This window comes from Ambystoma mexicanum, chromosome 6q, assembly GCF_040938575.1.
Source record: "Ambystoma mexicanum isolate Mex_15411 chromosome 6q, UKY_AmexF1_1, whole genome shotgun sequence".
Classification (NCBI taxonomy): domain Eukaryota; kingdom Metazoa; phylum Chordata; class Amphibia; order Caudata; family Ambystomatidae; genus Ambystoma; species Ambystoma mexicanum.
In genome coordinates, this window is record NC_090937.1 from 610,256,580 (window position 1) to 610,270,367 (window position 13,788).

The following is a 13,788-nucleotide window of genomic DNA, read 5'->3' on the forward strand; positions in this document are numbered from 1 at the left end:
CCCCGGTGGTGGTGTCGTCGTGGTAGGTCGGCTCAGCTTCTCCCTCGTCGGATTCTCATGTCCTGTGGCGACTTCTGAAGTTCCAGTCCCCAAAGCCCTGCTTTTATGCAGCATACCCCCATTCACTCAGCCTAGCTGTCACTCAAACATGCTAAGGGGTGAGCCGGCCGGCTCACCACTTGGGCCAATCACACAAGAGTGCGACTTGAGTTACCAAGGTAACTCAGTCCAGGGTGCCTAAACCCCCTCCCACACCCTCTGTGGTACCCACACAGAGTGGCACCACTTTTGGAGGCTTCTGTGGAGAAGCCCGCCAAAAAGTGGAACAAAGGGCTCGACTTGGGTTGGAGTCACAGAAGAGAACACAAACGCCATTTTAGAATCGAGTCCTGGCAAAAAATACCAACCGGAGAATTAATATTAATTAAATAAACCAGCGGTATGTTCGAGGCTATGAGAATTAAATATTTAAAGTTGGTAGCCTCGAACAATGGGAAAATCCCATAGGGAAATATTCGCGGTCGAATATAAAAAGTAGTTTCCACTGCCACCAGCCAAAACTCGATCAGGGGGGACGGAGACGTGCCCCCTCGACTAACAGACCCCTGGGCAATCGAATTGCCCCGACCAGTACGTCCACAATATGATGGTTTGTACTGGTTTCTGTTAATAATTTGGGACTAGTAAAGCCAATGGTGACTTTACATGCCCTGGGAGACAGTAGTCAGTCCCAGGGTATGGAGTCTATGGTGGGGTGTCACTATGACACCCCTGGTTTACTGCACGGAGGGTGCTGTGTAACACACATAGTAAAAACACATGAGACCCTATGGAGTAAAGGACCCCATAGCCCATAAAACACATTAACAGTCAAAGGAATATCACAAATCATGTCCATGAGTGGGAGAAAAAGAGTCTCACTCTTGGCAGGAGAAAAAAACAAACTCCAGAAATCCAGCAAAGCTGCTGGGGGACTCACTAGGTTAGGAAATTCAGCCTAAAGAGAGAATTTTCCCTAACAAGGAGTCACTGGAATGGCGACTTCTCGTCTTCAAGGAGGAAAATGAATGGTATTTGATTATTCGCTGGGTGAACGCGACCTCTTTGTGTTTCTTCTTTTTGTCCTTGTGGGTCCGTCTGCCACCTTTGTCCCTGAAAGGCAAAGCGTTTCGCCACCTGCTTTCAGGGTGCCTTGTGTGCAATAACCCGCAATCCTTCGTTAAGGATTTCAATCAGGCGACGCACACCTTAGTCTCCGCCTAGTATGCAGCACACAACTGAAATTCTTATGTTATTATGTTAGATTCAATATTGAGATCGTAAACCACTCATATCACACCCCCTTTTCAAATATCCCAGGTCACAATGGACCATGAACCAGGCTGGTTGGCAAAATAGAATATTTATTTATTTTAAAATCAAAAGAAAAAATACAATTTTTAAAATGGGGCAGCAATCACCAATGAGGTGATAAGAACATTAGGAATGTAAGCAATGCACTTAGTTTAACCTTCCACTGACACATCTACAAAACACCAGGGAATAGGAGCACTTTTTGATTTTAGGTAAGATAGCACTTAAGTTAGAATTTCCCACTGCAATGTTCCCTCAACCCACAAATAATCAATTCTAAATGGATAAACAGAAACAGCAGGTAATCAGGAACAACAAATGGAAAACAGAATTGAAATTGGACCTTCCCTCCCCAAACGAGAGAAAAACGGATTTTAAACCCTGGCAATGCTAAAATTGACACTTGGAAATGGATGAATAAATGAATGATTGAGTGTGTGTAAAAACCTTGAAACCTTCTCCACAGAAGCCCTCCAAAGTGGTGCCACTCTGTCTGGGGTACTTAGGAGGGGTGGAGGGAAATTTAGGCACCCTGGACTGAGTTGCCTAGGCAACTCAAGTCACACTCCATCCTGATTGGCCCAAGGGGTGAGCCGGCCGGCTCACCACTTAGAATGTTTGAGTGACAGCTAGGCTGAGTGAATGGGGGTTTGCTGCATAAAAGCAGGGCTCTGGGGACTGGAACTTCTGAAGTCGCCACAGGACCTAAGAATCTGACGAGGGAGAAGCTGAGCCGACCTGCCACGACAACACTACCGGTGGAGCCCTGCTGGACTGCCTCACCACTTTTCCCAACGACAGAGGAGATCTCCCGCCGGAGAGTCTTCTTCCTTTGACTGGTGGGGATAACCAGTTTCACCGTCTTTTCACTTTCCCGACGTACCTCGTGGCCGCCTTGCCCGTGCCAAGCACCCCGGCAACCGGGATAACACATTTTACCACGACCGCGAAACCAAGGTACCACCTTTAACCGGAAAACTCTGCGGCTGGTTTCTGCCCTGGTAGTGCAACAACCTTCATCTTTCCTCCAAGTCGAGATCTTCTCTTCCCCTGGACGACGACGCAACTTGCACCCACTACCAGGAACAACTGCCACCGCTGGAGGTTCCTTCCTACTTAAGGTACCGTGTCCCGCCTGGTTTCCCTTGCTACCGACTGTACGGGGTAGATTTAGCCCCCGGCTTTCGAACCTGGGTTAGCCTGGGACACCCTGGCTAAACTTTCCTAAGCCTCTCTAAACTCTTTTTGAACCCTCTGCAAGACTTTCTAAGCCTAGTGTAACTGTGTGATCTTGGGCGCATTTGTGCTCTGCTCTCTCTAAGAGTTGGCCCAGCCTTTGGACTTTTGTTCATCAGTGACTTTTGATCTTCTGCCTTTCTTGTAGTGTTCCTGAACCTTAGAGTGGTGTACCTTTCCATATTCTGTCTTTCTCCCCCCCCTTTCTCACAAACTTATTGGAGTGCAATCTAGTTAAGCGCTCACCTCTGTATGAAAATAAGTGGTGTTTTACTGTGACTTATCCGATAAGGGAAAAGGGGTGTATATATTACAATAGTAACTGTGTTTAGAATATTTTACAATAAGAGTGCTGGAGTGTTTCAAACTGTGTGTTTTTAAATAAATAATTATATAATTTGATACCAAAGCTCTGGTCAGTGTTTGCTTGTATTATTGTATCTGAGTGCCTATTGTGTATACTTTGCATACTGCCTAACTCTTCTTGCATATAGCCTAACTCTTCTCGAGGGAAGTTTGACTGCTCAGCCACAGCTACCAGGTAAATCTGGGTGGTACAGACTGCTACCAAGTGGGTTTACTGCCAACACCTGTAGTCTTAAATCTTTTGCAGTGGTCCCTAAGGGAACTGCACAGGTTTCTGCCTAACAGTCCTGCATCACTGTGCCTTTTGAAAGGAGAGTTTTGCTCCGGCAACCCTCAACTGTGTCAGAACATAACAGATTTCCGCTATGTGTTCCTCCACAGTTGAGCTTTTTATCAGGACATCATCCACATAGGCCAGGTTACCCCCTTCACCCAAGTCAGGCATGGCCTTATGTAGGAAGATGTTGAATTAGTTGCCAGAGTTGATGTATCCGAAGGGAGTCCGGGTCCAGGTGTACTGCTGGCCCCCGAAGGTAAAGGCCAGCTTGTATTGGTCCTCCCTACTGACAGGCACGGTCCAGTACCCATTGGCCAGGTCAATGGCAGTGTATAGCTTTGACCTCTGGATCTGGGCCAGCCCCTGGTCAATGTAAGGGAAAGGCCATCGGGACATATGGACCCGTTTGTTAGCTCCCTAAGGTCAGCACAGAGTCTCCACTGGCTGTTCGGTTTTAAAATCCCCAGCACCGGATCATTAAAGGTGCTGTGGACTGGACAAATCATCACACGGGACTCAAGGTTTTTGATTATTTCTGTCAGGGACTCCAGGGATGCGAGAAGCAAGCGGTATTGCTTCACAAACACTGGAGTCACTCCAGGATCCGTGGGAATTGTATGGATTTCGGTGCGACCACAGTCATACGAGTCCACCGCAAAGAGATCTTGAAAATCTAAGAGAACTTGTTTCAACTTTTGCTCTGGAGTCTCATAACTAAATTAATTAACTAAAATTCATAATTTCTGTTTAGCAATTCTGCATTCTGATTTATGTTTAGAAGGAATTTTATATGTATGTAACCTCAAAAATGTTTTATTGATTGTATTTGCCCTCATGGTTTAGGGTATTTATTTCACTTTTTGCACAGATTTTTGCACATAAAGTCTTGTCTCTAACTTACAATAATTTGTATGACTTTCCTTGATGTGTTGCATTATGATGGATACCAATTATATGTAGATGCAATTACCCCAAATGGGGCACTTAGGTTTGGACCAGTGGTAGGATCTTAATTCATTCACACCTTCCTATAGGCCAACCTACACACGTACTAGTACCTTGTGTTAACTGGAGTCTCAAAGGCATCAGGTAGGTTGACTCACTCTTCAACCATTTGCCTGAAGCCTGGAAAGACTCCCGGTTTCGCTATCTCAGCGGCCAACTCCAGCTGGGTGGACAGAGGGTGTAAGGTAGGCGAGGCTATCATTGGGACCTGGAAGATCACCTCACCCTGCCTGATGGCACAAGTCACCTCTTCCTCCCCGTAAAGGCAGGAAGAGTACACCAGGAAACTCCCCACTTGCCGGGTGAAGATCCTGTCTGGTGGTAAGTCATTGTCACTATCACTGTCAAAACAGTCATTGGGGATTGGTCCCATCAGTTCATTAACTAAATCCATGGAAAAATGTCGGTCATCAACCACCATTCCAATAATGGTGCCTGCGCCCAGAGTGATACTCCCAAGGTCGCCGTTATCCATCAATATTGGAATGGTGCTGTGTTCTACATTGACTAATGGTGTTGGGTTTAACCCCAACCTCTGCTGTTGGAGATTGGCATTGAGGTGTACATAGGTGTCAGGCTTTTGCAGTTTCTGTCCTCTTAATTTTTTTATTCAAGTGGTAATAGTCATGTCCGTCCTGGGATGGTGACCTCCTCTCCAATTTGAACTTCAACTGCATACGGCAGCAATTGGGCTGACCGAAATGCTTTCTTTGAATCCTCAAGGTCCATGGGATTACCCCCGCCCCCCTAGTCGGGACCAGGCTTTGTAATTTATCAGGTCCAAATTAATGGCAAACCGATTGAGAATGTCAGTGCCTAAATAGAATGCAGCTGAGACAACTTGCACGACCCAACAATTATGTACTATGCTTTTGTTTCCTGGTAGGCAGGAAAAGTTTGGAATTGGGAGTTTCCAGGCCCATTTCTCACTAATTGATCAATTTAAATGTGGGAATGGCTGGATATTTTGGGAGCTGATTTGGACCGGTAGACATGAAGCTGGCAGTGTTCACAGTATGAAATGGGTTGGAGTCCCTTAGCATAGAGGTCCTTATACTATGATCCCGGGTTACCCTGTCCCTCTCTACGTGTTCGAGGTCTCTCCAGTTAAGATTAAATCTAGCAACATTTTGCTCCAACCTTGCCAGTTTCTCCTTTTCAGCCTCTGCTTCTAGATGAGAAGCAAAGATCTGATTATTTTGTTCAGCTATCAATGCTTTACTGGCCTCTATGACCCGCTCTTGCGCTGCCACTTGTTTATTGAGCCCATCATTCTTTTCACAGGGAGCCTCATTGTCTCTCTGCATTTCCTATATGGTCTGGGAATACTGGGACAATTTCTGCTGCAGGAGACTTACCTCCTGAGTTTTAGCATCTTGGTTCTGGGTGTTTCTTTTTATTTTATTACATTTGTACAGCGCGCATGCAGCCCAGGGGCATTGTGGCACTGTTACTTGTAGGAAAACTTAGTTACAATGGGTACAGGTTATGTCTTGGGTTACAGTAAGGCATGGTACTGTATCAAGTAGTAGGGCGTATCATACAACATATGCATAAAGTATTGGGTACAGTAATGGGCATACATGGTAATCCTGGGAGCTTGAGCATATGGAGTTGGTTAGGCGAACAGGGTACTTTTCATGGCTTTGCGGAAGGCAGTCAGTGAAGGTTCAGATCACGGTGAGGTGGGGAGGGTGTTCCAGTATAGAGCGGCAAGGTAGGGGAAGCTGGCACCACCTGCTCTAGCTCTTTTGACCCTAGGTACGGAAAGCATATTGGCATAGCGTGTCCTGGTGGGTCTTGTGGAGGAGACCGGATGGATTCTCTGAGATAGGTACGCTGGGGCAGAGAGGTGGACGCACTTGTGGGTGATGGTTAGTGCTTTGAATATAATTCTTTCCTTTATGGGAGAGCCAATGGGAAGCTTTTCTGGTAGCAGTGATGTGCTCTCTCTTAGCAATACCTTGTGCTGCACGCAGGGTGCTATTTTGGATTACTTGCAGTTTCTCAATATTTTTGTTGGAGGTCCCTAGGAAGAGAACATTAGAGTAGTCTAGGCAGGATCCAGTGATGGCTCTGGCTATGTTGGTGCATGTGTCTTTTGAGAGAAAGGGTCTGACTGTGTTCTCTTCCAGAGCACCCTCTACCCATCTGTTGTGCTCCAGTAGCTTCCCATACTCTGTCTTTAGCTAATTGAGTTTCTGGAGGGCTGACTCACTCCCCTGTAACTCGTTTTTTTATTTGCCGATTTCCTGGCACAGGGCATCTCTCTCTTGACTTAGGGTGCCTCTCTGTTCAGCCATGGGAGCTAATCTCTGCCTTGCTCTCAGTTGGTTGGATTTCTAAGGGAATGATGTCAGGTTTATGAGTGGAGTTTTACAATGTCCAGAAACCTCCCATAGTTACTGGAACTAAAATCTAATTTTGCCACAAACATATTTACACAATTGCAACCGCTTAGCAAATCAGATACACAGGTTACATAATTTGTGCATCAGATTTCAGTCCAAACATCCAGTCTGTGCGAACTTGTTCCGCCTTTCTGATACATTCTTATAATTTTACACATGAAAGATTTGGCCTAAAATTTCACAATTTTATACACAGATGGGAATTGTCCCCAGGGATGTATGTACAAAATGTTATGTTCGCAACATTAATACTTTCCTTGTAATCTGTCATATTTTGTAACTTCTGTTCTCCCTGGGGCAATGAGTTCTACCAAGTTTTAAAAGAAAGCACATAAAATTAGATTCAAAATTGCAAACACTTTATATTTTTACTAATTCTTGCTGCCGAGATAAAAAATCTTTAAAGTTTCTTTATAAGATAGTCTTTGTAACCAGATCCTGTTTTTTATTTCTTCCTCCAACTGCCGGCAACTGTCATTTCCTTCAAGCCAAGGGCGGTTTCCCATCTTAATTGAAGGTTTTATTGTCCCTTCACACTTGACAGGTGAGTGTCTCAGGACTGCTATTGTCCCAACCTGGAGCACAGACGAATATCTGACGAGTGTGTGAACTTTCATTGTCCTGTCCCAGTCAAAGTTTTTCAAGCTGGCAATTCGTGCTTGCATGTCCTGGGTTTATGGTCGGTCTCCCTTCCTTGGGGAAGTTTCATAGCTGGCAACTGGAAAGACTGGTTTTTCTGAAAGCTTGCAAATCCAGACCCTGTGTTTTAAACTCTTTAATTTCTTATTTTGGGTCCTGAATCAAAACAAACCTGTGAAAGAAGATAGCCTATGTGTGTATTATCAGCACTAACATAAACCCTTTACATTGCTAAGTAAGCAGGCTTTCATTCACAATTTATTTTTAAACAGGCCAATTTTTCTTGTCAGTAAAGCTCGTTTTTCCACATGTGTTAAAACTGCTAGCATTTCTTTCTTTAAATTCGATTTGGCAGCTGCCTCAGATTGCCCGCATTGTCTTTACAGCTGTAGTCATTTCCATGAAGCAGTTGCACTTGACCTGGCTCAGAGTGAAACGTCACTTTGAACTGCTGTGCCTGGATACATTTGGAAGGAAAATAAGGAAGGAAAATAAACGCGTGTTTCTGTGCGAGTGAAAATGAAGTTGCATCTTGATTTCTCTGAGAGTTGGTTTGACTGGGCCTGTCACTCAGGAATTAAGCATGATTTTGGTGAAGCACAGTGAAATATCCTGGGCATGACAGAGCCTTTTGAATCAAAGTGGTTTCAAAATGAAGAGATGGAATTAGCAAAAAACCCAGCATTTTGAAAGGGTGAAAATGTTTCATTTGAAGGGGATTTTGGCTTTTGCAGCAAAGTAGTGCTGCCTGTTCACTTGATTCCATATATGTTTCAGAACACACTGGCATACTTTTTCAGTGTGTCCCCTTGTTCCATTTTGCCTTAAGTGTGCTAGGCAGAATGGTGCAGCCATTTCCTTTGTTGTTGCTGCCAAAACGCAGTTTTGAGGTCCTGGTGCGCACAGGAGCCAGCGCAGTCAGGTTGCGGTTTCTTGCGCAAATGCAGCTTGGTGATGTGGTGAATGCCGTTGACTGGGTCAATATATCCCACACCTTTGTACTTCTACCCTAGACAGTTCAGACAAATACTGTGAGGGGCAGAGACTGGCATTTGACACCTAAAGTTGATGCAGGGTTTGAAACCCGAGGCCTTTGATGGATTCAACATGGCGTGAAACAAGAAAGTTAACTACTTCTAACGAAGCAGTGTTCCTGAAGCGAGCAATGTGTGTGGAAAAAGGAACTAAGGTCCTGAGGCACGGCACCTGTATATATATACTGGCCCGTATGTCATGTATAGTGCAGGCTGTGCCATGCTTCGCACCCTGGGGAATGAAAGGTTTCAAAAAGGGCAGCAGTGTTGGGAGATGGATCTCAAAGATGAGGAATTTGTGGGATGAACGAATCCAATAGAAATAAAACGTAGCAGGGCTGAGGTTTTAGCGGGTCAATCAAAAGTGAACCGCCTTCGTGGAATGAGGTTCCCTGGGGTCAGGCAACTAATTAATCAAACTTAATTTTGTCTTCACTGGAGTCCTGCCTAGCCCCTAAACCTTGGATATAGGACCTAGTCGGGTCTCCCGCTCCCAACCTTTTCCCCCACCAGACTCAAGGCACTAACAGCCAAACCATCATGAAATGGAACACAACACGAAGAACTCCTCCTCTCGATAGAGTGCACAAAAGTACATATGTCAACGGATGACTAAATCTACTGCTACAGTCTAGCCTAAACCCCAAACACAGGACTCTCCAAAGGCCATCAAACACTTTCCTTTCCCAACCTATCATAAGTCCAATCCAAATACCAGTTCCCAGACACTACACGCAGCCCCTTACACCACCTCCACCAAACTAACCTTGGCAAAGCTACTCAGAAGCTACTGAAAGACCAACCACACCTTTAGCTCCATCTCCCACCCCCTCCACCTTCAGACCACAGGCTCAACTGGTAGCACATTGCTGTCAGTTAATTGCACCCTGCACTGATTAACACCACAGGCTTCAACACTTGCACCTCTCTCTAGGCCACTAACTGCCACCCACCCTATATTTTTCTCCAGAATCACTTGCAACGATGCCACAAGAAATGGAATAAGTTCACTATACATTACAATAAGGGGTATTTCCCATAGTGAGTTCTTTCTATACTTTGTTCTGTGAGAAGTGACCAGGCACACAGAGTAGTCCTACGTCTGTAGATTATAAAGCATGGCTTCATTTGCACATTTTAAAGGTAGATGAGATAGTGTAGTGTGCACATCCCTACTAAAGCTTTATGAATGTTATCAGCTGCCGTAACCAGAGTGTTTGTTACTCGAGGTGAGCAAATTCCAAGGCATAGCTCTCTTAACGTCCAAAATGCATTTTGGATCTCACTCCATATTAAGAAATTATTTCTTAGCTCTGAAATACATAAATAAATACTGTCGCAATCTGTGCATTTGATCAAAGCCTTTGCCCAGCACCAGTAAACACATTCAGACATTGCATGTAGAAGTTCATGTTTCAGTGTGCATGCATTGAGCATTAAAAAGTTCACATACTCTTATAAAAACAAACAAAAAAAACTTACTCCACAGTATTCAAGCATTTGGATAATTTCTTCTTCATATACTGTTTGAGTACAATATTGCTTTTCCAGCTCTCTCCAGTTAACTGCCTTGCTTAATACACCCTGAAATTAGAATGGCATTATTTATTTTACAGAAGAGAAACCAGTAACCAAATCATTTAACTTTGCTTACACCCAAGCGTCGATCGGATATAGCAACATAGATATATAAACATCGATTCATCTCAGTTTTATAAAAACACATTGACAGGTCTGCACAGTATATACAAATTATAGCTTTGGCTTAAATAAGTGGTGCGCAACCTGCAGCAAAATTGATAGTTCTATGTGAAATGACCCTCAATATTCTGAAATCTCACTATTTCAGGGGTTTTATCCCCCAAACTCCCTGTCAACCTATCGCCTGCGTTCACTCTTCACACTCTTGCCTCGTGTGTGGCAGAGGCGAGCCAGTTCGCGTTAGAAAGACCGCTGTGAGCGGGCTCAGAATAGTCTTTCGAAAGGGATTTCTTTTCTAATCGGTTAAAAAATTAAATAAAAAATAAATGTAAAAAAAAATACATTGTCACTCCAGGCCAAATTAATATCTCTGACGGAAAGAAAATGCCAGATCGCACCCTTACTTTGCTCGCCCAGCACAGCAAATCTTACCACAGGCACTGGCTAAAACTCAGTTTTTTACTTTTTTCATTCAGAACATTCAAGCAGGTTAAAGCTGGTGGCTGTGTGGATAAACAGTGAACGCATTTCAAGAGTAATGGGCAAATCAGGTCATCCATAAAAGAAGTTGAGAGGGTGCATTGTATTTGCTGTTTTTAGAAATGTTCTTTAATTACTTTTACATTTGTACCACCTAAATAATATAACAAAGCATGCATTATTAAATCCCACAAAGGAAATGTTTATAATACAAAAAGTTAGCTAGCTCTCTCTACTTCAGACCGTGATGGGATCCTACCCATAAGGCAGAACAGGCCAGAAAACTGCTAAGAAATTGGGGGATAATGCTTCAGAAACTATGTGGAATTATAAGTGCCCTCTTGGGAAAAATAGATAAAATCCCATCTGAAAAAAGCATCCATGAAGTAGAGCTTATAGAACACATGGGGAGTACCAAACAAACAAGTTACTTAACCGTGGTAGCTTTCTTTTGACTGGATTTTCCTCCCACGTATTCCTCATCTTTGATATTCAAGTCTGCTTGCAGCTTGCTTCAGAATCTTTTTTTCATACGTTCGAGCGTCGTCGAGTCTCGGTCCTCGAAGGCCTCTGTAGCGTCCCCTGTGACGTAGACGCTGGTATATGAAGCACGCACGCTGTTCGTTACCACAGTTCTTAGTTTTTTTCCCCTCCTTTAACTTGCATGTTGTGTCATAGGATGAGACAATCTTGACGTTGCGAGAAAGAAAGGTGCAAGAAACGGAAATTCTAGGCAGGCAAGATGGGATGTATGGGTGGGCAATGAGGAATAAGTGGGAGGAACATCCAGTCGAAAGAACGTTATCACAGGTATGTAACTTGATTGTGTCCTCCGACTCATTCCTCAACTTTGATAGACTCCCAAAGCAGTTTAAGTTAGGGGTAGGGTGCCAAGAATGTCTTGCACCGGCACACCTCTTTCCAGAGCAGAAGAAGCGGCCACCCTTCTAGTGGAATGCGCCCTCAAACCTACGAGCACATGTTTTCCTTTTAACGAGTACACTCTTATGCACATTACAATCCATCTAGAGATTGATTGTTTTGTGACTGCCATGCCTAGACTTTGGCTAGCATAACCGATGAAAAGTTGATCATCTTGGCGTATACTTGCAGTCCTTGTAATGTAGTAGCTTAGTGCCTTTTCGGGTCTAGACAATGAAGTCTCTCTTCCTCTTTAGAGCATTGAGGAGGAGGGTAAAAAGAAGGCAGTACAATACGTGGTGCTAAATTAAACTCTGACAACTTTCGGGAGGAAAGATGAACAAACTCTTGAAATTACCTTATCTTTGGAAAAGGACGTAAAAGGTTTTTTGGAAGATAAGGCCTGTAGCTCACTTACCCTACGGGCAGACGTGATGGCTACTAGAAAGGCTGTTTTAAAAGTGAGCATCCTCAGGGGACACAAATATAAGGGCTCAAATGGGGCTCCGAGAAGACTTCTTAATCCAAGATTTAAATCCCATGATGGCATGATGAAGGGAGTGGGCGGAAACAAATTGGTTAAGCCCTTCAGAAACTGTACTACAATCGTCACTTTGAAGTAGGACTACATCATCTGGCAATCTTTAGAAGATTGATAGTGCCGTTAAGTAGCCCTTCACCATGGCCACTTGCAACCCAGAATGGGTCAGGTAGAGCAAGAGAGACAGAACATGGGGAAGTTTACATGTGAAAGGATCTAGTCTCTTTTCCCTGCACCAGCTGCTAAAAGTACTCCAATGGCAGCGGTACAGGGATTTAGTTGCTGGTCTTCTTTCCGAAAGCAACACTTCCATTATGTGTTCCGGAAGGTCGCGATCCTTATAGCTTACCCTTTCAGACACCAGACATGAAGATTGTGAGTCCTGATCTCTGGGTGAAGAATGCAACCTCCATCTTGCAAGAGTAGGTAGTCTCTTTGGGGAAGACGAATTGGAGGGCAGATGGCCATTCCAGAAGGTCCGGGTACCACATTCTTCTGGCCCAATCCGGACAAGTCAGGATCATGGTTTTCCCGAAATTCCTCAACCTCCTGATAACATGAGGAATGACAGCAGTGGAAACTTCGAATCCACCAGAAACTCGTCTCCTAGAGCTCCTCTTTGGGGGAAATGAGAACCACCAACTGTGAACCTCAGGTACTTTCTGTGCTTCTGATCTATCGGGACATGAAAGTAAGCATCGTGAAGGTCCAAGGTGTTTCATTTACTTTGCAAGGAGTGCCCTGGTGACTGCATACTCACCTTACCTGCAGCACTTTTCGCCCTACCAGCACTGCGAGCGGAGCTCTTGCTGGACATTGTTTGGCTTCCTGGAGGAGGCGGACTTCGTCGCGGTCATGTGACTCTCAGCCCGCATTTAGTGCCGGCCCAACCACCCTTGCGGCGTTAAGCCCTGGAGGCAGTAAGGGCTGGAGCTGCTGTTTTGCTGTGACCTGTGAGTAACTCGGTCCTGGGTCCTAAGCTGTTACTTGTCTTGCACTACCACCTGCAGTTCTTTGGGTAAGGGGTGGAGAGTCGGACTCTGGCAGCTCCATAAGCTGTCGGGCGTTCCCTACCCTGAGACTGAATGCACCATTGGGTTTTGCTGATGAATGAAGCTATTCTTTAATCCTATATTGGAATAAAGGACATTCTTATAATTAAAAAAAAACAAAAACTTTATATAATACTTGTACTTACAATTTTGCAATTGTCGGACAGAGATCCATATCTATCTGCATTTTTATTTAAGAGTGTTTTTGGGACAGTGTTAGATTTGTTTTAAGCTGCTCCCTGTATTCAGTGCACATTTTTAAATATTGTCGTTTGTCATCTCAAAGACTGCTCCATATGTTATTTTTTTTCTCTACTGGAACTGCTACATATTGAAACTCAGTCTGAGTTTTTGCTACTTTTTTATCTTAAGTTTATTTACTTTCATCTCTCAAGTTCACTCACTTTCTTTATTGGGTTTTGGCACGTTTGAATGACACGTAGGGGACTTCGAAGCCAGGCAGCTATGGAGGCTTCTTTTGATTCTACTCCCTCTGTTAATGGGGATCTCCCCTTTGCTTCGCCAGTCTGTACTTTATCAGTTACTTCTATCCCTGCTGCCCCGGGCAATCCACAATATTTATCAGTGGATGGCTCCCAGGACTCCTCTGTCCTTAAAGCCTTGGCCCAGGCCCAAATTCATTCTAGAGATAGGTCTGAGGTACTGAATAATATGGGTATTATTCCACGCACCATAGCCAATAATAGTTGCATCTTTAATGGAAAACAAGACATATCCATAGATGCACAGGAAGAGTGTCTAGCAGCTACTA

At 44.3% G+C, this 13,788-nt stretch overlaps 1 protein-coding gene across 6 annotated transcripts in view; it reads right to left on the minus strand.

Moving 5' to 3' along the window:
• Positions 1 to 13,788, minus strand: part of ABHD18 (abhydrolase domain containing 18) — a 1,329,419-nt gene that overhangs the window by 318,098 nt on the left and 997,533 nt on the right. For all 6 annotated transcript variants that reach the window (XR_011282243.1, XM_069631098.1, XM_069631095.1 and 3 more), the window contains one exon: positions 9,804 to 9,905. Coding sequence is in view for 5 of the 6 variants with exons in the window: in XM_069631098.1 (XP_069487199.1) it covers positions 9,804 to 9,905 (102 nt within the window). In the remaining variant the exon portion in view is untranslated. The remainder of the gene's footprint in view (positions 1 to 9,803; positions 9,906 to 13,788) is intronic.